The 25,368-nt window shown below is 42.8% G+C and overlaps 1 protein-coding gene across 1 annotated transcript in view; it reads left to right on the plus strand.

Annotated features, from left to right (window-relative positions):
- The window catches only part of Garre1 (granule associated Rac and RHOG effector 1), a 49,396-nt gene that overhangs the window by 8,355 nt on the left and 15,673 nt on the right, over positions 1-25,368 (plus strand). The window contains exons 2-7 of the mRNA XM_021167466.3: positions 13,200-13,397; positions 20,629-20,769; positions 21,070-21,165; positions 21,289-21,450; positions 22,422-22,580; positions 24,914-25,011. Of these exons, the coding sequence (XP_021023125.1) occupies positions 13,200-13,397; positions 20,629-20,769; positions 21,070-21,165; positions 21,289-21,450; positions 22,422-22,580; positions 24,914-25,011 (854 nt within the window). The remainder of the gene's footprint in view (positions 1-13,199; positions 13,398-20,628; positions 20,770-21,069; positions 21,166-21,288; positions 21,451-22,421; positions 22,581-24,913; positions 25,012-25,368) is intronic.

Here is a 25,368-nt window from a genome sequence, read left to right on the forward strand (position 1 = left end):
AAGCAGACATGGAATCAAATCTTTACCTGCCTGAAGCTTGCCTTGTAGTTTTACACACTGACAGGGTCCTTGGACTCCTACAATTGCCTATGAGTGTATCTGAAGAAACAAACTTCTGTACTGACTCACTCGTCAGAGCCTTAGTTTAGGTATGTAGCCATTTATCAGATATGTGCCAAAAATACTGTACAGCAGTAGTAGTGGAAAATATTAGAAATTATTTAAAAATGTGATTTTCATTAACCTTATGGAATTGAGACTTTTACCCCTCTAAAACTCCATTGTATGTCTTTGTTTTGTCTAGTAGGTCTTTTATTTTTTAATTTTTGGAGGTAAGATTTCTCTAAGCAACCTTGGTTGATGTAGAACTATGTAGACAAGACTAGCCTCAAATTCACAGGTCTGTTTGCCTCTGCCCCCTGAGTGCTGAGATTAAAAGTGTGTGCCACCATGCCTAGTATTAACTAGTAGATCTTTTGTAGCAAATTATACTGAACTATTTCCTAACTATATATGCCGAATGAAAATCCAGATGGTTACTGTTAATGAGAAAAGGAAGTTCTTGCAGTGACGGCACATACCTTTAATCCCAGCACTTGAGAGACAGAAGCAAGTACTTCTGAATTTGAGGCCAGCCTGGTCTATGGAGCAAGTCCCAGGACAGCAAGGCTATACAGAGAAACCTTGTCTCAAACAAAACAAAACAAAACAAAACAAAACAAAAAACTTTTTTGTGTGTGTGTGTGTGTTTTTCGAGACAGGGTTTCTCTGTATAGCCTTGGCTGTCCTGGAACTCACTTTGTAGACCAGGCTGGGCTTGAACTCAGAAATCTGCCTGCCTCTGCCTCCCGAGTGCAGGGATTAAAGGCCTGTGCCACCATGGCGGGCAAAACAAAACATTCTTATATGACTTATATGGGGTTGGATGTGATGGCACATGCTTTTATCCTAGTACTTAGGAGGCAGAGGCAGGTAGATATGGGTTCAGGTCCAGCTTGGTTTACATAGTAAAATCCTGCGGGGGGGTGGGGTGGGGTGGGGGATGGGGGGTTATAATAACACTTTTTTTTTTTTTTTTTTTGGTTTTTTGAGACAGGGTTTCTCTGTGTAGCCCCAACTGTGTGTGTGTGTATTTTATATACACCACTTACATATATTACAGATATGTTTAAATAGTTAATAGTGTGATTCCTTAGGACTTTTTCAGATGTTCTATTATGCTGCTCCTTTTCTGTATTTATCTTCTCCCTCTTCCATTCCCTAACTAAAGCCCCTCCCCCTTTCTCCCTTCAGGTCACTTGTACCCTGCTGTTGCCTCTCTATTGCTCCATTTCCCACTTCCACAATGGGCCCTTTTTATTTTCCTAGTTTCTGCAGTTAATCCGAATCAACTCTGGAGATAACTAAAAAGTTGAAAAGTGGCCAGTCCTGGTGGCTCACACCCTTAATCTCAACACTAAGGAAGCAGAGGCAGGAGGATCTCAGTCAGTTCTAGTCCAGCCTGACCTGCATAGCAAGTCCCAGCCCAAACCAAGGACTGTCTCAAAACAAAACAGGGGCTGGAGTGATGGCTCATCAATTAAGAGTACTGGCTGCTCTTCTAGAGGACCAAGGTTCAATTCCCAGCACCCAGATGGCATCTTATAACTGTTGGTAACTGTAGTTCTATACAATCGGCACCCTCACACAGACAGCAGGCAGAACACCAATGCACAAAAAATAAATCTTCAAAAACCAACAAAACACCAGTAACGATAATAAATAAAAAGAGAAAAGTAAGGAATTAAGCAGATTTTTGCTTTTCTAGTATGTTATATAGTAACCAAGTAGCCTGGTTGGGTAATGAAACTTCTTTATAAAAGCATCTTAGCACTCTTTAGTCTGGAAATGACAACACAGGTTAGAAAAGACATTTTGTTGACCATGAGGAATTCAGTTACTCAAACAGTGGTGGTAATAAAGAATAAAACCATCTGGTGAAAGGTCGCTGAGGAATTACATAAAGGAGGAATTAGGTCTTCTGTACTCAAATCCCAGTGATCAGTCTCAGTGGTCACTGTCACCGAATCAAGGCAGATGATGTCTCCCAGTATGAAAGCTACACAGTATGAAAATTATGTCTCCACTTAATTTCCTTTTCTTTCTTTTTCCTTCCTTCCTCTCTCTCTGCCATTCTTTTTTTCCCTCCTTCCCTCCCTTCTTCCCTTCCTCCATCCCTCCCTTCCTTCCATCCTTTTTTCCTTCCTTTCAGTGTTGGAATGAAACTCAAGAGCAGGTGTTTTTTGCTGCTGAGTTACACTTGTAATCTCCACAACATACAGACTTGTACTTGTCCATACAGTATCTTACTCTTGTTAAAAAAAACATAGGGCTGGAGAGATGACTTACTGGTTAAGAGCGCTGACTGTTCTTCCAGATGTCCCGAGTTTAATTCCCCACAATCACATGGTGGCTCACAACCATCTGTAATGGGATCTGATGTCCTCTTCTGGTGTGTCTGGAAACAGCTACAGTGTACTCATACATGAAATAAATAGATAAAAAATGAAAAACAAAAAACAAAGACCAGGAAAAAACCCTGAAATAATCTGATGAAGCTTCTGAAATGAACTTTGAGTCTATAGAAATATGGGGTATAATGTACTGAGTTACACAGTACCACAAGAAACTAATCTGACAGGAGATGGAATGTTCGGTAGTTAGTTGACCTGATTTGTTCAAGACAGTTGCATGAAAATAGGTAAAGGTACTATTCTAGATTAAAAAAGAATTAAGAGAGATAAGAACTAAGCAAAATGACCTTTTGGGAAGCAGAATTCAGACAGTGATTAATTTGAGTCGGTCAGGTGGTGGTGGCGAATGCCTTTAATCCCAGCACTCAGGAGGCAGAGGCAAGCAGATCTCGCTGATAGTGAAGCTAGTCTGATCTACAGAGAGAGTTCCTTCTTAGTTAGGGACACAAAGAGAGACCCTGTCTCAAAAACAAACAAACAAGTTAATTTGAATTAAGTTTGAATGTGTATTAGCTCTTGGTTGATCGAATTTTAATTCAAGACAAAAGAAGGATAGAGGCAGGGATAGATGAAAAGTTGTGTCACCATGCAAGATGGAAGCCTTTTGATGGGTGCGTAGTGATATTCTCTGTTTTGCTTTTATGTATGTGTGGACATTTTCCAATTGTGAAAACTAGAGAACATTACAAATGCATGATAGGAGTACAGAGGAACTAGTGAATGATTGTATTTCTTGGAGGGGCTAGTGCTTGTGAATTGGTCTTCTAATAGTCCAGGCTGTTATTAGGTAGTTTAGGAAATCCAGGGAAATCAAGCATGGTACATTCCCAGTAGGATACTAAGAGATGAGGGTGGTGAGTTGCAGGCCAGCCCAGGTTACACAGGGCGACTCTGTTGAAAGAAAGAGGGAGGGAGAAAGAGAAATGCAAGGGAAAATTAGGTTTCATGGGAAAATAGTAAGTAATCAGAAGTAAAAAGAGTTCAGAGAATATAATTTAGGAAGGGCTAATGTTTATGGCTGCTGGTCAGTTTAGGTTTCATATGATTGATTAATGACATTCTTGCAGCCTTTATTTTCTTTAAAATCTGATCATCTGTAAAATAGTTGCCTAAAATCCTCTGGGCAGGGGTTGGGGGTCCTAGGTTCTATATTCAGCACCACAAAAAGCAACCAGATTTAACATACAGGAGTTAAGTATCCTATGCATCTGGTCCCTCCCCAGTTTCTCAGGCTATAGCTGTATATACACAGAGTACATCCCTTTATGGGAACTAGGCTTCTTGCCACCCAGGCTAATGGTAAAATGTTCAGAACTAGGAAAGTGCAATTATCTGGATGTGGAGGAACCCCTGTGAATACTTACTTCCTGACTGTACAAGTCCTGACTGTAGAAGCCCAGCCTGCTGCCCTGCTTTGCTTTTTGTTCTTTGTACCACCACCCTCCTGATAAATAACTGGGGAAGTAGCTAGCTACCAGCTTGCACTGATGGGTAAGGACAGGAAGTGCTCCAGGCAGATGAAAAGTCTGTGGCACAAGGTGTGGAAAAGTGTGCTGTAATGCAAATGGAAAGTGGCCTCAAGCCTGGTTGTTTCAGTTCTGCTCTCAGACTCCTGTATCCCATTCCCCACCCAGACACACACACACACACACACACACACACACACACACACACACACACACACACACATATATTCTCTCATTCCCTCATTCTCTCACCCTCCCTCCTCCCTCCCTCTACCCCCCCCCACCCCCCACCCCAGGAGCTCCTATTTGCTCTCTGGTGTCCAATCTTTTTTCTTCCTAAGAAACTCTTTGTTTTTCAGCTGTGTTGTTTTGGGGATTACCCTTCTTAGTCTCCTGACAGCTGACAGTGATAATTGATAAGGTCTAGCCCATGGACCTGTGACAGGAAGTACTAGATGAGAACAACTAGGTCTCCTTACTGGAAAAGAAGAGTGCTCCTTCATCTCCTCCACGTTGTACAAGTTGTTAAGGATGCAGGTGGAACAGCTGAAGGTCAAGCCCCATATAATTCAGGGAGTTGTTATTAGACGTAAACCTGGTGTTAATGAGTGAAGAAAGCTATAGGCCATAACAGTAATCCAGGTAAGAGATTGGACTGGAACGGTTGTATAGGAGACAGGTAGGTTTTGTTGTTACTAGATTTTGTTCATTTGTTTGGTTTTATTGAGGGATATGGGGGAAATTGGGAAGGAGTTGGCTGTTTTTTGAGACAGGGTCTTGTGTAGCCCAGTCTGGCCTTGAACTCACAGAATAGCTGAGAATCACTTTGAACCTCTCCTGCTTCCACCTCCCAGGGTAACGGATTACAGGAGTGTACCACCATGTCCAGTTTAGGACTAGATTTGTTGGTTTGTTTGTTTGTTTGTTGTTTTAGGACTAGATTTTTATAAGGTAAAATATATATAATGTAGAGCTTGCTGTTTTAACTGTTTACAAGTGTTCAGTAACAAAAAACCAACCAAACAAAAAAACCATTCACATGGTGTATAGGCACCACCACCATCTATCTCTTGAACTTTACTGACCTTGTGAAGCTCTGAAAACTGGAGTCGAGTGGTTTGCATGTAATTATTTGGTTTTTGTGTGAGTGTGACTGCAGGCATGCACATGCCATTGTGCACATGTCAGAGAAGGATCTGGGAGTTGGTTCTCACCTTCCTCCTTATTGAGGTAGGGTCACTTTTGCTTTTGCTACTGCCCCATATACTCGAGGCTAGCTGACTTGGAACTTCTGTCTCTCCCTCTCATCTCACCATAGTAGTGCTGGGTTACCAATAGATATTACCACAACTGGTTTTTTGCATGGGTTCTGTGGATTAGGATTTTATACTTGGGCAGCATTTGTGTGGGTTTTTGTTTGTTTGATTTACTTTGGTTTGGTTTGTTTTTTTGCAAGGCAAGGTTTCTCTGTGTAGTCCTGGCTGATCTAGAACTCCATCTGTAGACCAGGCTCTCCCCAGACTCAGAGATCTGCCTGCCTCTTCCTCCTGGGATTAAAGGTGCCCAACACCATTATTCAGGGTTTTTTTCTGTCTGTTTTGAGATAGGATCTCTCAATGTAGCTCCTGGGTGAGTAGATCAGGCTGGCCTTGGACTTAAAAAGATTTGTCTGCTTCTGCCTCTCAAGTGCTGGAATTATATGTAATGCTAGTGTGTGTGTGTGTGTGTGTGTGTGTGTGTGTGTGTGTGGTGTGTGTGAGAGAGAGAGACAGACAGAGAGACAGAGAGAGAGACAGAGACAGTCAGAGAGAGACTGACAGAGGCAGAGATGGGGGTGGGGAGGAAGGGAGAAGAGAATCAAAGATGCCCTCCAGGGTTTCTTTCTGTACCTGGGTCTCTTCCTAATACTGCTGTTGACTGAGAAAACTGAAGGAAGAGACGCCTAGAATAATAGGTCTGGGATACCTGTTAAAGGTGTGGTTTTCAGTAGGTAGGTGAACACACTTTGAGAGAGGAGAGCTGAGGTCCACAGCTACAGAATATGGGAACTGTCGGTTAATGATGGTATTTAAAACTAGAAAACAGGGATGCAGCAAGTGAGTGGTGCAGCAGCAAGCCTTAGAGTACTCCAGCATGTAGAGGTCAGAAGATGACTGGGAAGCAGCCAGGGAGTCTGAAACTGGATCAGCTGAAAAGCCAGGAGAGATTTAAGCCAGTACAGTATCTTGGATGTTGGATGTCAGACAAAGGAAATCAGTCAAGGCAGAGGAGGAGGCTCACCCTCTCCGCATTGCTGAGATAGGCTAGGCTTCTCTGACCTATCCAAGACTCACCAGAGAATCATCAGTTAGAAACTGCGGGGATGAGGGTCAGGGGTGGGGTCGTTAGTGTTTCTGATAGATGGGGGTGGGAGCTCCTGAAGCACTGATTCAGGTTACGGTTTTTTGTTTTTTTATGTTGTTGAACCCAGCCTGGCTTCAAACTCATGTATTTGAATGATTCTCTTTCCTCAGCCTCCTGAAAAGCTGAGACTACAGGTGTTTACCATGCCTAGTTTTGAAGCATTCTTAAGGGCAATGACAACTTTTTAACAAAAATATACTTAGTTCAACAACAACAACAACAACAAAAATTCCTAAATTTTAATGGGCTTGTAGGCCACACGATGTGTGGTGACTTAGATATATTTTTAATTTCTGCCCCATATGGTTATGGAGAAAATTTGCATCTGAAGTGGGGAAAGAGTTTAAGAACAGATGTTGTCTTTGATTTACCATAATTAATGTGAATTTAGATACTTACCTTTTGTAGCCTTTCCCTGGATAATCTTTTTTTTTTTTAAGTTGTATTAAGATTTATTGCAATGAAGCTGAAACATGAGTTCTTGTGAGGTTGGCGAGATGGCTCTGAGGTTAAGAGCAAGTATTGTTCTTGAGGAGGATCTGAGTTTGGCTTCCCTGCATCCATGTTGGGTGCCTTACAACCACCTGTATGTAACTCTAGCTATAAGGGATCGTTTGGACTCTATGGGTACCTATACTTCTATGGACACACAACATATGCATATAGTTTTTTTTTAAATCTTGAAAAAATGGCTAGGTGTACTAGAACAAACCTTTAATCCCAGTGTTTGAGAAAGCAGAGGCAAACTGATCTCTTTATGTCTGAATATGAGGCCAGCCAGGGCTACATTGTGAGACCCTGTCTCAAAAATAAGAACAAGATAGATTTCTTACATATTTAGCACATATAACATGGCAGTAAGTTAGATTCAGGACCCTATGCATGCAAAGACAGGTGCTGTACTATTGACCCATAATCCCAGCCTGGCAATATATTTTTAGTATAATTTATTTTGGGAAAAGAACATCAAAACAACATATAATAACATCTAGATTTTACTAAAATACCCAAAGTATTTTATTTATTTATTCAGGAATAGTACTGTTTACTTTTTAGCAGAACCCCTACCCCTCCAAGCCCTGCCCAGTTAAAAGTGAAGATGTATCACCGTCAAAGGCTTTGCATGTCATGGTGCTTAGCCCATGTGACAGACAGGAGCTCAGAAACCCCCTCTGTTGTTTTTACTGGCAATATAGCAGCTTGTCCAGGTCAGAATGTTCTTTTGTCTGAACATGTGGTGTTGTAGGCATATGCTGACTTTATTACATTTTCTGGTTGTTCCACCTTATGTATAGCTTGGCTTTTCTCTATGATTGAAAATTCTGGCTGCAAAAAGATTTGTAGGTTTTTTTTTGTTAATCAAGGAACCACACCCTTGGGATGGAAATCTGAGTCTTGAGTGATCAACAAGCATTCTCCCACAGTACAGCACCAGCTTGTCAGTGTTTGCTATTTTCAGTAAGCTTGGTTTTTTTTCCCATTTTTAACCTGTAGTGCAGTTTTCATAAGTACTTTCCATAGTCTTCAAGTAGTCTGAGTTCTCTGTTTCTCCCGAGACACATTTAGATGGCAGTATCAAGGTCTGGTCTGTGGGTTGGGTCATTGTGTAATGACTCTGGAATTACCATATAGACAATAAGCTGTATTCAAAACAAGGTTGTGGACACTGAAAATCAAATGGAATGCGTAAGGTATATGAGTACTGGAGAGAGGGAAATGATGGAATGGCTTTGGAATTTCAATTGGAAGCAGCCAATCTGGCAACTTGCTTTCACTCTAGAGACTTTTTGTCTGATCATACATCAGGTACAGAATGGCTTAGTTCTTGCTGGGGATCTGAGAAAGATGAATTGTTGAATGGAATTAAGCAGAGCAGTGAACTTTTGGGTTCTAACATCTGTGTTAATATGGAAAAAAAGTAAGCTGTTTTGGGAGATGAGGTTGACCTAGGCATCCACAGTTCCATTCACAAGCAGGTAGAAAGTGCTGTAGGAAGGAATAGCTGTAACAAAATTTCAGAACATATAGGTGGACCCTCAACAACTATGATGGTATAGAAAGGATGTCTTAGTTCTCAAACAGGATGGACTTAAATTAGAACCCTTTGTAATCTGCTTAAGATATAAAACTTACTGAGAAGAAAGAGGATGTGGTGGCCCAGGCCTATAATCTCAGTACAAGGTCACCCTTGTACTAGTGAGGCTACACTAGTGAGGCCAGTCCAGATAAGTTGTTGCCTCAAGAAACATACAAGTGGTGTAGAGAGATGGCTGGTTTTGGAGAAGACTTGAGTTCAGTTCCCAGCACCTACATGGCAGTTCATACTTTTTTGTAATTCCAGTTCCAGGAGATCCAAACCCTCTTCTGGCCTTTTCAGGCACTAGGCATATACATGGGGTATAGATATATGTGTAGACAAACACACAGATAAAAATAAAATATTAAGCCGGGCATGGTAGTGCACACCTTTAATCCCAGCACTCGGGAGGCAGAGGCAGGCGGATTTCTGAGTTCGAGGCCAACCTGGTCTACAAAGTGAGTTCCAGGTCAGCCAGGGCTACACAGAGAAACCCTGTCTTGAAAAACCAAATAAATAAATAAATAATAATAAAATAAAATATTAACAGCAACATTAAACAACCAAACAGGTACACCAAGAAGAGAGGGACTCTGGTTATACCCATGTCTACACTGTGGTAGATACTGTGCATACAGTATAAGAATAGGAAGGTTCATGTGCTCAACGGTTCTGCTTTGAGACCTGGTCTCACTCTGTAATCCATGTAGATTTTGAGTTTGTGAATGTCATGTCTCAGCCTCCTGAGTGCTAGGAGTACAGGCATATACCATGGCACCAGGCTTATGATATACCTGTCTTGGCCATCAGGAATTTCCAGTAAGCAGGGTTCTGTTTCAGTAGCTCCCTAACGATTATCTGCTTCCAGAATGTCTTCTCTTTAGTACCTACCCACTATTGTTTTTATATCCTGGATCTTGTCACAGGCAGACAGGGCAACCTGGTGGTCAGAAATGTCTTTTAGAGTGAGACAGACATTCCTCACTTAAACCTACTTGACATTAAGCAAATTTATCTTTTTAAGCCTGTTTTGTCATCTGTAAAATTGGTTACTTTACCATGTGTGCGACTCCTGGCATGAGTTAAGGTGGTGGCTGTTGGTAGAGCTTCAATGCTATTTTATACTTAAGTACCTGGCCTTGACTGTTCCACTCACCCATTCTCCAGCTTATCCAATCTGTTCTGCAGCCTTACATGCCCTGAGTCTGTGAGCTGAGAGAGCTGTCTGTGACCCTGGGACACATTCTTCCAAACCTGTGTGAGGACAGTCCCCAAGAACTGGCCCATCCCTGAGTCAAGGAGGGTGAGGTCTATTAAGGGCGTTGAGAGCTGAGCCAGGAAAGGAGATGAGATAAAGGGTGAGCAGAGACAGGAGCTTTGTCCTCTCAGAAGGTGATGTTTATGTGTCTGTTACTTGAGGTGACATTTTATAATAAGTAGTCACTGAAACCAGTTTCCAAGAGTCGGGCTAACTACTGGTTGAGTTGGCCTTTAATTATTTACAGCGTGTATTTTGTCACAATCTTAATTGGGTTTATGCTTTACCCATCGTGGGAAAGAAGAGGGCAGTTCTTACAGAGAAGAACTGCAGCTTAAATGACTCATCTAAGGTCAGGTACATAATAAAGAGCAAAGACAGCAGACTGACAGCAGGATTCCACTCCACCACTCTAGCAGTGCATTAGGAGGACCCACCCCAGCCCCATGCTTCTGTGATCCAGATACCAGGCTTCACTGCCATTTCTCAGTGTGTTCCTTTCAGAGTAGGAAGTGAAGCTTCCTTGGTTTATCCTCAGAGAGCCTTTTCCTCACCACCTGCCAGGCAGCTTGTTCTCCAGCTGCATCTGACCTTGTGTCTATTTATGGCTTTGTTGTCTCTTAGCCCCATTAGGATGTAACCCTCCTGAGCACAGGGACTTTCTCATCCTCTTTCCTGTGTACCCTCAGGGTTTTTGAGCTTTGTACATATTAGGCATTCATGTATTATATATTTATTATTAGAAGGAGCAAGTAATTTTCATTGGTCAGAAGCTGTGAGAATGTGACCCCAGAGCAGCATGGCAACTTCACTTCCCCTCCATTTCTTTCTCCCATAGCTTGCTAAGAGGCCAAGAAAGAGGGGAGAGAGTGTGACCTGGAGGAGCCACCCGGCTCCTCTGTGCTGGCGCTATAGGGAGCTTCCTGGTCCCCTTAGCCGGTGCCAGTCAAGACTGAATTTCTGTTGTGTGCCTGGTCCAGTGCTGCCACCCTCTGTCTGTTTGGGTATTGAAAGTGTTGAAGACAACAGGACATACTTGCTAAAATCATAGAAGCTGAACACTGAATGAAGAGACTGCTCTGCTTGTTTGTTTTGTAACATAACCTTTGTGCCTGGTTTCATAACTTGTTTAGCTTTAGTCTTTTTCTCTGAAACATAGAGATGACTTCATAGGGGTGTTCTGGGATTTGTGACACAACCCATATGAACTCTGTAGTGTAGACCAAGCGCATGCTGAATGCTTAGTTAAAACCGACTGGTAGTGTGTATGGTACTAGACAGATGGCGTTTATTCATGTCAGGAGTCTCTAGCTGGATTCGTAGGTCTGTGTCCCTCACCCTACCCTTCATAGCCATAGCCTTAGTGGGGAGGAGCTCTGAGGAAAGGGGCAGTGGAAACCCAGGAGGTAGAATTCAGCTTTGATTTAGCTGTTCACTTAGAGGGTGGACACTTTAATATGAGCTTATTGTTTGATTTTTTTTTTTTTTTTTTGCTCTAGTTTTGGATGAAACTTTAAATTAACATGTTTGCTCTGGTGCTTTCTCCAGGGGAGAAATCATTTAGGGAGGATAGGTATTACTTTGGGAGCTGGCCTGTCCCAGTTTCTGTAGCAAAGCAGCTCTGTTGTGTGATGCTGGATTGGGTTTATGGTTAAGGGCAGCATCTGACTTAGATGTGGCTGAGCCTTTAGGCTGCTCCAAGGTACAAGATGGGATGAGAGCATAGGGACTCTAATGGATGTTAAATCTTTGTGAGAAGCAATGCAGACAGTTGGAGCAGATGGGGTCTCACCAGATTGCCCAGGCAGACTTTGAACTTCAATTCTCCAAGCTCAGAATCTTTTTCAGCTAGCAGTTTCTCCTGCTTTTTAGAGAAAAACATAGGAAATCAACAAACATCACAGCTGTGCCCAAGTTAGATAACCAGACTGGGAGTTGTACACTCCTGAAATCTAAGAAATTCAGGAGACTGAGGCAGGGGGATTGCAAGTCCAAAGCCAGCCTGAGCTACTTAGTGAGACCCTCCTGTACAAAGATAAAAAGGAAGGAGGACGTTAGCTCTTCCTCATTCTGCTCCAGGCCCTGGGGATAACTTCAGTACCACCAAAAACATAAAGAGAAAGTAAGAGCGGGGAGGTGGCAGTGGTGCACACCTTTAGTACTAGCACTGAGAGGGGACAGAGACAGGTGGATCTCTGAGTTTGAGGCTAACCTGGTTTACAGATTGAATTCCAGGACCCTGTCTCCTGAAAAAGGGGGTGAGGGGGAGGAAGTAAAGTCACTAGGAAGCAAGAAAAGGAACAGCTTCCCTGGTCTCCAAGCAAATAATCTTTCATGGCTTAAAATGTTCATCTAACATTTTAACAATTTAGAACATTTGTCTACTAGCAGTGGGATTTGGGCTAATTATTGTTTTGAAGCAGGGGAAGGATAGCTTCTAACTCTCTTTGTAGACCAGGCTGGTCTTGAACTCATGATGCACCTACTTAAGTCTTCCAAGTGCTAGAATTACCTGAATGTATCACCATATCTGTCAGATTTATTGTTTGAAAAAAAAAAATCTGGCTGGACATGGAGGCATGTGCATTTAATCCCAGTGCTTGGTAGCCAGAAGCAGGCAGATTGCTGTGAGTTTGAGACCAGCCTGTCCTACAGAGTGAGTTCCAGGACAGACAGTTCCAGTGAGATCCTATTTGAATTATTAACTAGCCAACCAACCACTGATATGTGTCAGATTAGTGGGTTTCTGCCTTGTTGATAGAATTATCTCCTATGTTTTGTTGACTCTTGGAAGACTGGTCTGTCAGCTTTGTTTCGTAATGAGTAGGAACACAACAGACAACTGTATTCATAACAATATTAGCACAGCACTGAAACAACCAGTATCTTTAAGTTTCATTCCCAATGGAATGTTTTCTTCTAGGTCAAACCAACCTTTCAGATTTTTACTCACATACCATGACTTTTCCTTTGCGTTCTGAATACTCTGTGGCCACAATTGAGATTATGAATGGCTCTGGCCCACAGGAACTCAAAGACAGAGTCTAGACTCGGGAAGTGAGGTCAGGTGGTGGGAAGTTGGGAGACCCACTTGTACCTGAGGCTTACTGCTTGCTTTGAAATTTTGTTTTTGTTTTTGTTTTTGTTTTTGTTTTGTTTTTTTGAGACAGGGTTTCTCTGTATAGCCCTGGCTGTCCTGGAACTCACTTTGCAGATCAGACTGGCCTGAAACTCAGAAATCCGCCTGCCTCTGCCTCCCAAGTGCTGAGACTAAAGGCGTGCGCCACCACACCCAGCGCTTTGAAATGTTTGACTTCTAAATTTCTAGTATCAAGGCCCAAGAGGCAGGCACTTGTAAAGCAGGGGGACTTTCTAGCATTGCATGCTTTTATGATTGCCAGTCTGTTGACAGTTGAGGAGTTACTGCACTAATCCATGAGCATCCCACAGCCTAAAATCCCCTGGCTCTTTTGTTTTCACAGGTGTTGGGGCGATGTTTCTTGACAGTGGTGCAAGTCCATTTCCAGTTTTTGACCCACGCCTTGCAGAAAGTCCAGCCGGTGGCTCACTCTTGCTTTGCCGAGGTAGTTGTGCCAGAAAAAAAGAACAGCAGTTTGTCTGGTGTGGGCCACACACCTGAACTGGAGGAAGCTGTACGATCCTGGCGAGGGGCAGCTGAGGTAATTGACCTGGGAGAGGCTCCCGGGAGAGACACTTGCTTTAGACATTAAGTTGTAAACTTACCACTAGCTTGCTTCTTCTTCTTTTTCTTTTTCTTTCTTTCTTTTTTTTTTTTTTTTTTTTTTTTTTGAGACAAGGTTTCTCTGTATAGCCCTGGCTGTCCTGGAACTCACTCTGTAGACCAGGCTGGCCTTGAACTCAGAAATCTGCCTGCCTCTGCCTTCCAAGTGCTGGGATTAAAGGCATGCGCCACCACGGCTAGCTTGCTTCTTCTTGTGACAGCAAATGTCTTTAACAGCACTTACTTTATGTCAGGCCTATGCCAGACATTAAAATGATACCTATAGAGAAAGGCTTACAAAAACAGGATACAGAGGGTGCAGGAGTTGTCTAGACCCAAAAGAAGGAGCTTGCTTCTAAATGGGAGTGGTATGGGAAAGTCTAAAGAGGTGAGTCAGGGAGAAGGCTGCCACCTAAGTCAGGAATGAGGGGCAGTGTAAGAGACCAGATCTTTAGAGTTCAGACTCTATCTTAGAGAACCTAACCTAAGGTTAAACTCAAGTTAACTGACAGGCTAGTACCTAGCACCAGTTTCCAGGCTACTCTGCCTGCAACAAGATCTCTGTCTAGCACAGCTTCCAGGTCATCCCCCAGCAAATCTGCACCTCCAGATTACAAGCCTGCCCCTGACACTTCACTTCCTAACAACCACCATCAGGAAAAATGCAGAAGTTGAGTTTATGGCCCAGCACCAGCCAATTATGTTAAAGGCCATAATTGCCCCCCCCCCCAATCAGATGTGTATCAGATGTGCACTAGGCAAGATAACCCCTTTCTTGCCTTTATAAATGCTTACCTAAAACTAGGCTCCACCTTCCTGCTGTGTCAGAGTTCGCAGGGAGCCCAAGCATGAGCTTAAATAAAGAGACCCTAATGCAATTGCATCGGATTCGGATCCTTGGTGGTCTTTTTGAGGTTCACAAATATTTCCTGGCACAAGTGGAGCTGGCCAGGAGGGTGAGTACTCAGCAGGTAGCCAGGTAGGCTAGGTAACAGGAGTGTTTGGCAAGATGAACCTCACAAATTACCTGGGTTTTAGGAATGTGCCACCACTTGGTGCTGGGATTGGAACCTGGGACTTCATGAATGCTATGTAAACACCCCACCTACTGAGCTACATTCTCAGCCCTGTTTGGGGGTGGGGTGGGGAGGTGTTTTTTTTTAATCAGTTAATTTTGTTTTTCAAGGCAGAGTCTCTCTCTGTGTAGCCCTGGATGTCTTGGAGCTTACTTTATTTCAGACTGCCCTTGAGCTCAGAGATCTGCCGTCATCTGTCTCTCAAGTACTAGGATTAAAGGTGTTTGCCACCACCTTCCAGCTATTGTTTTTATTTTAAAGATTTATTTTAAGTTGTGTACTGGGGGAGTGCAGGTGTCCAGAGGGAAGCACCACATCCCTTTAAGCTGGAGTTACAGATGTTCGTGAGCTGCTTCTGTGGATGCTAGAAACTAAATTCAGGTCTTCTGCAAGGGCAGTACACACTTTCATCTCCGAGCTCTCTCTCCATCCCATTGTTTGTTTGTTTGTTTGTTTATTTGTGATACATTCTCACTCCCAGGCTGGCAGTTCTGTTTTGGTCCTCCAACTGCTGGGTTACAAGCTTGAGCTGCTTCTGTCGCCATCTTCTCTTAGATATGTTTGGGATCTTTGTAATTCTTGGTCTGCAACTATGAGGACTAGAGTTTGGATCCCAGCTTGATCACTGGAGTTCATCAGCATAGCCAACAACAACTTCACCAAAATCCTTAAAAACCAAAATGATGTTAAGGTTCAGAGAGACTGCTACAGAGCACTATGACAGTGAGTGAGTGGGAGTGGGTGACACCTGGGGCGGCCTCTGCCTGCTGTGTATGCATGGGCACCCTTTCAAACACACACATAAATTAAAAATTTGTAAAGCAAGAGTCTTAAGTAAGCCAGACCCAGAAAGATGAACACAGACTATTTTCTCTGGTACACAGAGCCTAGATTTAAATTTCTGTAGGTTGTGTATATAGTCTCTGTGCGTGTTTGTGATGAAAGGGGGCCATGATAAGGAAGGAAGAGATCTTGGGCAGGAGGAAGGAAGAAAGTCAAATGATACTTATGACAGGAATACAAGGGCATGCAGGCAGAGATGGGGAACAGGAGAGAACAAACTGTAGTGGCAGGTGCAAGAAAGTGCGATGATGAAACCCATTACTATATATGCCAACTCCAAAACTTCAGAAAAATGAATAGAAAAGGATGCTTAGCTGACCTAATCTTAGGTCCTCATTTATCACTTTTTTTGCATGTGATATTAGCCATTTTCCTATTAATTTATTTGACACATGAAGCCTTTTATTTTTTTTTTTTTTAAGATCAGAAGCTACCCAGCACAGCTTCACTAGTGGATAGAGAAGCTTGAGTGGGGTAGAATGGCATAGTGATCAGATTTGGGGAGGGACATGCCAGTGTCCATTGAGCATTGAGCATTCTCCTCTGGCTAAGGACCTGCTTTAGAAGTGGACTGCCGGCCATCTTCAAACCTTTTCATGGAGCATCCTGCCTAGTATACAGTTCTTCCTCTGGCCACTCTAGCATAGTATTCTCTAGTCCAGTGGCTCTCAGCCAGGGTCTCAGTCCTTATCGGGGGTTGAATGACCCTTTTACAAGATACCTAAGACTATCCAAAACCACAGATATTTACATAATTTATCGCAGTAGCGAAATTACAATTATGAAGTAGCAACAAAATAATTTTATGGCTGGGGGGGTCATCACAACATGAGGGACTATATTAAAGGGCCGTAGCATTGGGAAGGTTGAGACTTCTCTACACCCAGAACTTAAACTTGGATATTAGCAAATCAGAAATAGTTTTTCAACTGGCAAGGTGGTTCAATTGGTGAAGGTGTTTGTGATAGAACCTGATTGTGCTGACTTTCATGAGTTATACACACAGGCATGCAGGCACGCACATAGAAAAAGTTAAAAAAAGAAATTGCTCTTTATAAAGTCAGTCTGTCTCTTCCCTTCCTCTTCCTCCCCCTTTTATTTTTCGAGACAGTATTTTGCTGAATAGCCCAGGCAGGCTTCAAACTTGTAATGCTTCTGTCTCAGCCTCCCAAGTGCTGGAGTTATTTATAGGTGTCTATCACTATACTCCACTTATTTATTTTTAAATAATAAATACGCCTTCATATATGTTAGTGCACTACATGTGTACAGTCTTTGAGAAACCCAACCAGAAGAGGACATCAATTCCCCTGGAACTCAAGTTATAGGTAGGTGGTTGTGAGCCACCAAATATTTGCTGAGAATTGAACTTGGGTCCTCTGGAAATGCTCTTAACCACTGAGCGCTGTTTTCAGCCCTGGTTTGCTTTTTAATCAGGTTCTGTCTTCATAATGGCAGCATGTGTTTTGTAAGCATTTTAACACATACATGCAAATGTGTATGGTCTTTTGATAGGAAAGTATTATGTTGAAAAACCTGGAGGGTACTGTTGCCTTAGGAGAAGAGGCTGAGAAGACTCAACTACATAGTCTCATCAGTGTTCCGCCTGAGATAGGAGGCAGGAGGCAAAGGCAGTTTCCAGAGCCGCTGCAGTTGCCAGTAGCATTGCATTCTTCATCAGCCAGATCTCACACTTCATAGAGACCTGCAGGCCTGCAGACACTTTGAAATGAGACCCATAGCTCACAGTGATGGCTAACACAGCAAGAGTTAAATCTGTATTGTTAGTGGCCCTGCTGCACTTAAACTATCTGACAGCCTGGCAGTGGTGGTGGCGGTGGTGGCAGTGGTGGTGCCTTTAATCCCAGCACTTGGGAGGCAGAGGCAGGCAAATTTCTGAGTTCGAGGCCAGCCTGGTCTACAACATGAGTTCCAAGACAGCCAGGGCTATACAGAGAAACCCTGTCTTGAGGGGAAAAAAAAAACAAAAACAAAAACAAAAAAACTATCTGACATTACATACAGGGTTGAGGCCATTTGGTAGTTTTGGTTTTTGTTGTTGTTTTTAATGAGTAATTCTGTATCTGCTTCTCAAAGTTTTTATTAAAGCGATATATGCCTTCTCTCTAAATATCTTAAACCATGGCCACAATGCTTGATAATCTAATCGGAAGAGATAGGAAGATAGCAGTTGAAGTCATAAGGCAGAAATTTCTCACAGGCTCATAGCAGCCCACAAAGCCCACACTGAATAACATGCATTACAGTGATTACTATAGGGAGCAGCACAGTGGGAGTGGTCCCCTGGGTTATGGTCTGACCCAAGGTAAGCTTAAGCTGGACTGTGGCACTCAGTACTACCACTCAAGCCTGAAGTCCAGCAGAGGAGCCTAGACAACACTCTAAAGCTATACACTCCTTTTCTGCTGCATTTCAGTGGTTCTCTTGCAGACATGCTAACACCTCTTTGCTAGTGAGAAAAAGAAAAAGTAAAACCTTCCAAGATGGCCTCACAAAGACTTGCTATTTTACTTTATATAGAGAGTACATAATCTTCATGTATGGTTAAGGAGTGTATGTATGTTATTTCTTAGATGATTTGAATTACCCCACAGTTAATTTGCAGTGTATTGCCTTTTGTTATGGACCTAAAGCCAGGCATGGTGGCAAATACCTGTGTCACAGCACTTGGGAGGTGAAGCAGGAGGATCAGGAGCTCAATCAAGGCCATCCTTATTTAGTGCATTCAAGGCCATCTTAGGATATATGAGACCTTAGGATATTTATGTTTCAAAACAAAAATAAGTGAAATTTTGATCTTCCATCTCTTCTTCTTTCCCAGAGAGTTGTTCAGGTTTTCACAATATTCCATTTCTGATGTTATAATACTCTGTTGTGCTGCTGTCTGTCCTTTTTCCTGTTATTGTTTGTTTGGCTTTCTCTTTCATGTAAAAGAATTTCCTCGGAAAGACCCTCAGTGGCACTTAGAGGTTGAGTTGGAAGTGGGACTTATTACTGTCCTTTTCCCCTGCTGGCATGAGTTCAGGCCTTTGTCTGTAATCTGGCTTCACAGCCCTCTGTCATTATTGCTTCCAGCTCCAGCCTACAGAATATTCCCTTTACACTCTGAAACTTGAGTGCCACCTCACTGATCTTTTCCCCTGCCCACTTCCATGTATCCAGTGCCCTTCTGCCCACTGCTTCCTGTGGGTGTCCATTCTGTACACTACCTGTGAAAACGGAGTCTCCTGGTGCAGTCTTTCTTCCTGCATGGCCAGAACAGTACCACTTCTCCAGCTCACCTCCATCCCATCTGTCCCTTCCCTTTTATGACAACAGAGGAGGTACCCTTTTCACAGGTCCGGGGCTTACCTTGGCATTATCTTAATTCCATTTTTGAGGAACTGGCTTCTGCCATTGTACCCAGTATTTTCTCTCTCAATACTTATGTGCTTCTAACCTAAAAGTCTACCAGTTTCTCTGCTCTTTGGACAGTTAACTTTTTGAAGTTGTCTTTTCCTCACCTTTTTTATTCATTCTGAAAACCGTATATTTTCTGATTTCTTCTCAGCCAAATCTTTCACCTTTTATTAAAAATCATGAAGTACTATGGGCATATAAAATGTGCTATGTATTAGCAGGATTTTGCAGTAGGTAAAGGGGTTGACACAGAAACCTGATGGTTTTTTTCCATGTAATAGTGTCTAAGGAAAGAACAGATTCCCCAAAAGCTGCCTTGCAATCTTTACATGCAGAATGTGGTACGTGTGTGCCCTGTCTCAGACTACACTAAATAAATACATATAAGCATTTAGAATTGAAGTTAAGAAAACAGTTGCCTTCTTTGTCTCGAGCTGTCCTTTCTTCTTCTGCTTTGCTAGACTCTCCTCAGAGCAGCTTCTTATGGTTCAGTGTTGGGTTTCCTTCTCCTGAGGGGATCTTGACCCAGTGTGGGACTTAGACTCCTATATGGAGGGATGCTTCAGATGTATATGCCAGCCCACTTCCCATGGGCTCCAGAGCCCTGAATTAAGCTGCTCCTCTCTTAGGTTCCCCAGGTGGCTCATTTTTGGCTTTTCACGTACATGTTTCTCTCTGTGCCATACCTATGGGAGTCAGTGGTGCCATCTGACACTAGGCCATACATTCAAGACCCAAGACTGACCTTTCAGTCTTCCCATCATGTCTGTCCCCCATTCCACCAGCTCACCCACCCCACCTATCTCCATCGACTGTCACTCCCTAGTTTTGGAGTTTGGTCATACTTCTTTCTGGACTCCATTCTCCTATTTCTGCCTCACCACTCTGATTTTAAAGTTAGACATCATTGCTTCTCATTTTGTTCAGGTCAAATATGGATGCCTCAGTATGACATACCAAGTGCTGCCATGTCAGACTCCTGCCTTGCCTTGTGGCCATTTCTTGCTTAATCTTTAAGACTTTATGGAGTTCATTAATGTTCTGCTCCTTCACCTTGGATCACTATGGATGTTGGGTTTGTCGGTGTCTTCATATACCATCATCTACTCTGAGCACGTTCCAATTTTCAACCTAAATTGTCATTTTCTGAGATGGGTTCTTATTTTGTAGCCCAATTTGTCCTGGAACTCATAATCCTTTACTTTAGAGTATGGTGAGTACAGGAGTGGCCACTGGAGATGGTCCCTAGATTCCACGTTCAGTTCTGCTCCCTACTGCAGTTTTAGTTATTAAGTTCACCTTTGGCTGATAAGGCATCAGCTTCCAGAAGGCAGGTACCAGACTATATGCTCTAGGGTTGGGATAGTAGCTGGCACAACTCCTGTGAACTAAATGTTTCACACATGGCTTGTGAAACTGAAAACCTTGAGCTTGACAGCATTAAAGCTGTTAGTTTTCTTTCCTGCAATTCTGTGCATTTTGTAAATATTAACATTTCTATCCTGACCTGGAAGAATAGAGGCTTAACTCCTAGAAATGTTACTTGGCTGGGGTGGCAGTATAGGCTTGTAATCCTAGTGCGTAGGAGGCTGAGGCATGCCAGTTGTAAGTTTGAGACCAGCCTGGGTTACATGGTAAGATCATCTCCAAAAGTTAAGTCTGTAAAGTTTCAGTCTCTGACTTTGTAGTGTGACTGGTCCAAAACCCTGGTGTATATCCAGCTCACGCAGTTCATTTTAGGTATGGGATTTGTTGCTGCTGGTCCTGTTTGAATTTTACTAGTAACTATAATTGCCTTTCTTTACCTACTGGTTACTATTTATGTCATAGGCAACATCTAGATTAAGAGAGAGAGGCTGTGATGGACGCCTGGCAGGAATCGAAGTCCAACAACTCTTTTGTTCTCAAAGTGCAGCAATTCCTGAGCACCAGCTAAAAGAGCTAAACATAAAAATCGACAGTGCTTTGCAGGTAAGTGTGTTGTCAATACTGTTAGATGAAAGTCACCAAAGGGGAAGATTAGAGTCATGAAGTTGGACCACTCAAAAAGGTAACAGTAATAACATGTCCCCAAGTCTCAATAACTGTAGGAAAAATTTAACATAATGTATTTATTTTTCAAGAATTTCATGTATATATACAGTGTATTCACTCCACTCTCCTTACCTAACTCCTTCCAGATCCACTCCCCACAACTATAGAAATTTTAAGTTCCTATTTTTGTCGGACTTTGTCGTATTCTAATCTGTTGCATGATCTTGATTCTTACAGGCATATAAAATAGCTTTGGAAAGCTTAGGCCACTGTGAATATGCAATGAAAGCTGGCTTCCACCTAAACCCAAAGGCCATTGAAGCAAGTTTGCAGGTACACTTTTCTCTCCAGTGGCTCTAGGAGTTTATGGGAGTTGTTCACTCAGTCGTGTGGGTACCAAATGCTCATCACATGAGCTGTGGGTCACCTGCACTCCCCTATTCAAACTTCTTCCAGGGCTGCTGCAGTGAAGCGGAAGCTCAGCAGACAGGGCGAAGGCAGACACCCCCACAGCCCATGCAGTGTGAGCTCCCCACGGTTCCTGTGCAGATAGGATCGCACTTCCTGAAGGGGGTCTCCTTTAATGAGTCGGCTGCCGACAATCTGAAGCTTAAGACGGTATCTTTCTGTGGATTCCCTGGGTTCCAGTACCTGAGCATGAACTTGGAATAGAATTGTTCCAGGAGACTCAAGGGCTTTTGAAGAATATACATTTAAAAACTAAAGTGGAGGGCTGGTGAGATGGCTCAGTGGGTAAAGGCATCCGACTGCTCTTCCGAAGGTCCAGAGTTCAAATCCCAGCAACCACATGGTGGCTCACAACCATCCGTAATGAGATCAGACGCCCTCTTCTGGTGCATCTGAAGACAGCTACAGTGTACTTACATATAATAATAAATAAATAAATTAATTAATTAAAAAAAAACTAAAGTGGAAATGATGGAAGGAGGCTCTAACTTTTCTGAGTATAGTGATGGCCAAATGTAGGCCTGTGATGCCTCTTCTTTTTTTTGTGTATGATGCTAGGGGGTTAACTCTGCTTTTCATATGCAAAGCAAACACTGAGTCACACCTTACCCTGGGATACATAAGACATTTACTAAGCAAGTTTTATTAATAATTTTGTTCAGATCTTTAAGAGTTTGAGAGTACACCATGAGCTGTTGATACTTAATAGTTGCTGGTGGAGTTTTGAGAATTAAGTAATAGAAATCTTAGTGCAATAATAGTCAGTTGTGAAGCATCATGGGAAATACAACAAAGTGCTTCTCATACATTGTTTTATTTAATTGTCTCATTCAGGCATTAGTATTCCCCCATTCCAATTTGACAAAGGAACTGAACCCCAAAGTAATATGCCTGGACCTAAAATTTGGCCTCTCTCAGAACAAAGAGAGTTCTAGGCCAGCCAAGGACACATAGTGAGATCCTGCCTCCAAAAACTTTTTTTTTTTTCAATGGCATGATCTGGGTGCTCTCAGAGTGCCTCTCTTGAGGGTGGTTGCATAAATAAGCCCTATAAGTTTTGGAGCCTTGCCAGTGTTAAGAGTCTTGAGATGTGAACTGTCCTCTCTCTTGTCAATCTGTAGCATACCATGTTACAGCTCATCAAGGAAGCAGGCTGCTACAATGGAATCACACCTAGGGATGATCTTCCTGTGACTGAAGTCCTGAATCAGGTGTGCCCGTCCACGTGGCGGGGCGCCTGTAAGACTGCTGTGCAGCTGCTGTTCGGCCAGGCAGGGCTGGTGAGTATACGTGAGAGCATGAGAGCACAATGCAAAAAACACTGCACAGACTGAGGCAAAAGGAAGAGTTGAAGGCTAGCCTGAGATACATAGGAAGACCCTGCTCTCTCTTCAGAACTGAAAGTTTTGTTGTTTGTTTGTTTTAATACCTTTGTAACCTGTATTTGCTGGGAATCTACTTGCAAAATGGTGATGTTGCACGCTTTCCTCATCTTAAGGTAACAAACACATTAGTACTGCCTGTGTGGGCCTTGACTGGCCTGACTGATCTGCAGCAACACTGGAGTTTCCTGTTGCTCAAGTGAGCTGGGCTGGTGGCCTCCTATCTCAGTCCTCTGTACTCTGCCTGTTCTCTGACCTCTCTAAATGTGGCTTGTTCTTCTCACCTTTACAGGTCAGCCCCTGTTTCACCTACTCTAAGAGTCCACTTATGAGGCAGGGCCCCAACCCAATCATTTCCTATCCTAGCTCTCTACCCATTACCTTTTGTACAAGAAAGTGGCAGTATCTGCTTCAGGTAAAAGTCTTACCTTTTATCTGTCAGAGAAAAGGGAAGGAAAATAAAAACTAAAGAAACTTCAGGTGGAGTCAGACCAGGTCCAGAGCTCAGCATCTGTGATCACTGTTAGCTTTTATTGTCTGCCATGTTGACCCAAGTAGCTTGTATCTACTAGATTCTGCCTCATAGTCATGCTTTGAGAGTGAGACCCTGTCTAAAAAAAAGTAAATAACTTTTTTATAGTTACTCTTTGTAGTCTGATTTCTGCTTTATTCATGAAAAAACAGATTAGAATTGTGTTTGTCCCTGTTTCATGCAGATTACTTCAGGGACAGTGTACAGACCTGGGCTCCATTTCCTTGAAGATTCATACAGAAAGAAAAGCAAGAAACAAGGGTCACTCTGGTAACCTATATTAGAGAGACTGGGCCAGTTTCCTGGAGACCAGGACTGTGTCAGCTGAAGCTGGCACTATGGCAATGTGTGCTCCAGAACACAGAGTACATCAGGAGAAGGCAGTTTTGAGAAATCAGTTTAAGCTAAGGGGTGGGGAGAGTGTAATTATACCCAGAATCCAGGAACTTTTTACTTCCCTACCATTGATGGTAGGGCCTTTGTTGTAGCTGACAAAGACATTTAGGACCATAGCCATAGTAGGAGGAAAGAGGAAACACCTGTCAGGTCCAACAAAGGCTGTTCCTTGGACAGGAAATGTTTCTCAAAGGTCCAGCCATAAGAACCCTGTTTATTTATAACAGTGGAAATGAACACACTGGAAGCTGTGTTTGGAATCATGAAAAGTACCTATGTGTAGCTTAACCCCTTCCAAAATGGAGATGTGTTTTTCTACTAGTGAGCCATATCCCCAGCCCTTGAATTTGTAGTCTTTCTGCCTCACCCTTGTAAGGAGCTTAGATAACAGGTCTGCATCACCAGGCCCAGCTTGGTTCAGTTTCTGACATTTTTTTTCTTTCACGTATATAACATTTAAAAAAAACAAAAACAAAAACACGAAAATAGCTGCGTAATGGTGCATACCTTTAATCTCAGCATTCAGGAGGCAGAGGAAGAGGCAGGTGGATCTCCGAATTTGAGGCCAGCCTAGTCTATTGAGCAAGGTCTAGGACAGCCAGAGCTATACAGAGAAACACTGTCTTGAAAAGACCAAAACAACAACAAACTCCTAAAATAAAAGATGCATAATCTCTCTTCCCTTTCTCTTTCTCTCATCCTTCACTTTCTTTTTCTCTTTTCTCCAGTCCTTTCCCATTTAAAATTTTATCTTAGGACTTTATTTTTAAATTAAATTTTGTGTGTGTGTATCTTTGGAGGCCAAATGAGAGCATTGGATCTCCTGGAACTAGAGTTGCAGGTGGCAGTGAGCATCCTGATATGTGTGCTGGGACTCAAGTCCTCTGAAAGAGCAGGAAGTACTCTTAACATATTCGCCAGCTCTCCAGACTTATTTATTTCTTCATTTTGAGACAGGGTCACATATTGCACAGGCTGACTGCAAACTCATCCATCTGCCATGGCCTCACAGGTGTTGGGATGACAGAAATATACAACCACATTCATCTTGAATAATTTGTAATTAGAACAACTACAGTGTAGAAAATGCCTACAAAATCGAGTAGATCCCACAAGTAGAATTTGGTTTCTGTGTGTTTGCGTATCATTGCTTGCTGTTACCTCCGGGGGTCTCACTGGTCTTACTGCAGGACAGATGTGCTGCAGACAGTTCTGCCGTTACTGAGTGACTAATACACTTATGTATTTGAATGTTTGATACTGAAGTCTCTCTGAACTGCGGTTGTCTTTGTTTCTTTTCTAGGTGGTTGTTGACACAGCACAGATAGAAAATAAAGAAGCCTATGCACCCCAGATCAGTCTTGAAGGTTCCAGAATTGTGGTTCAAGTCCCATCCACATGGTAACATGACTCTTTTTACCAGAAGCCTAAACTCTGAAGGCTGTGTATCTTTCACATCTTTGCAACCTGACATAGTAGTGCTTCCTACCTGTGCACCTCCCAGGTAGCAGGGCGGTGTTGGAGTCTGTTTGGCTTGGCTATGATGGTGAATCTAAGACCTCTGAGAAAGAGCTCCTTTGACCACAGGCAACTGGCATATAAGTATTAGACACATAATGAGCAGTGTTATCTTCTTACTGAAGCCACAGGGGTTAGTGTCTTTTGCTCTCACTAACTCACCCTTTATTTTTCTAAAGCTGAGGAGAGACTAGAATTTTCTCTCAAGTCTATCTTTTCCAGTTACAACCCTGATACGCT

The sequence above is a fragment of the Mus caroli genome, unplaced genomic scaffold, assembly GCF_978045245.1.
Source record: "Mus caroli unplaced genomic scaffold, Mus_caroli_1 scaffold_8, whole genome shotgun sequence".
In the NCBI taxonomy this organism is placed as follows: Eukaryota; Metazoa; Chordata; class Mammalia; order Rodentia; family Muridae; genus Mus; species Mus caroli.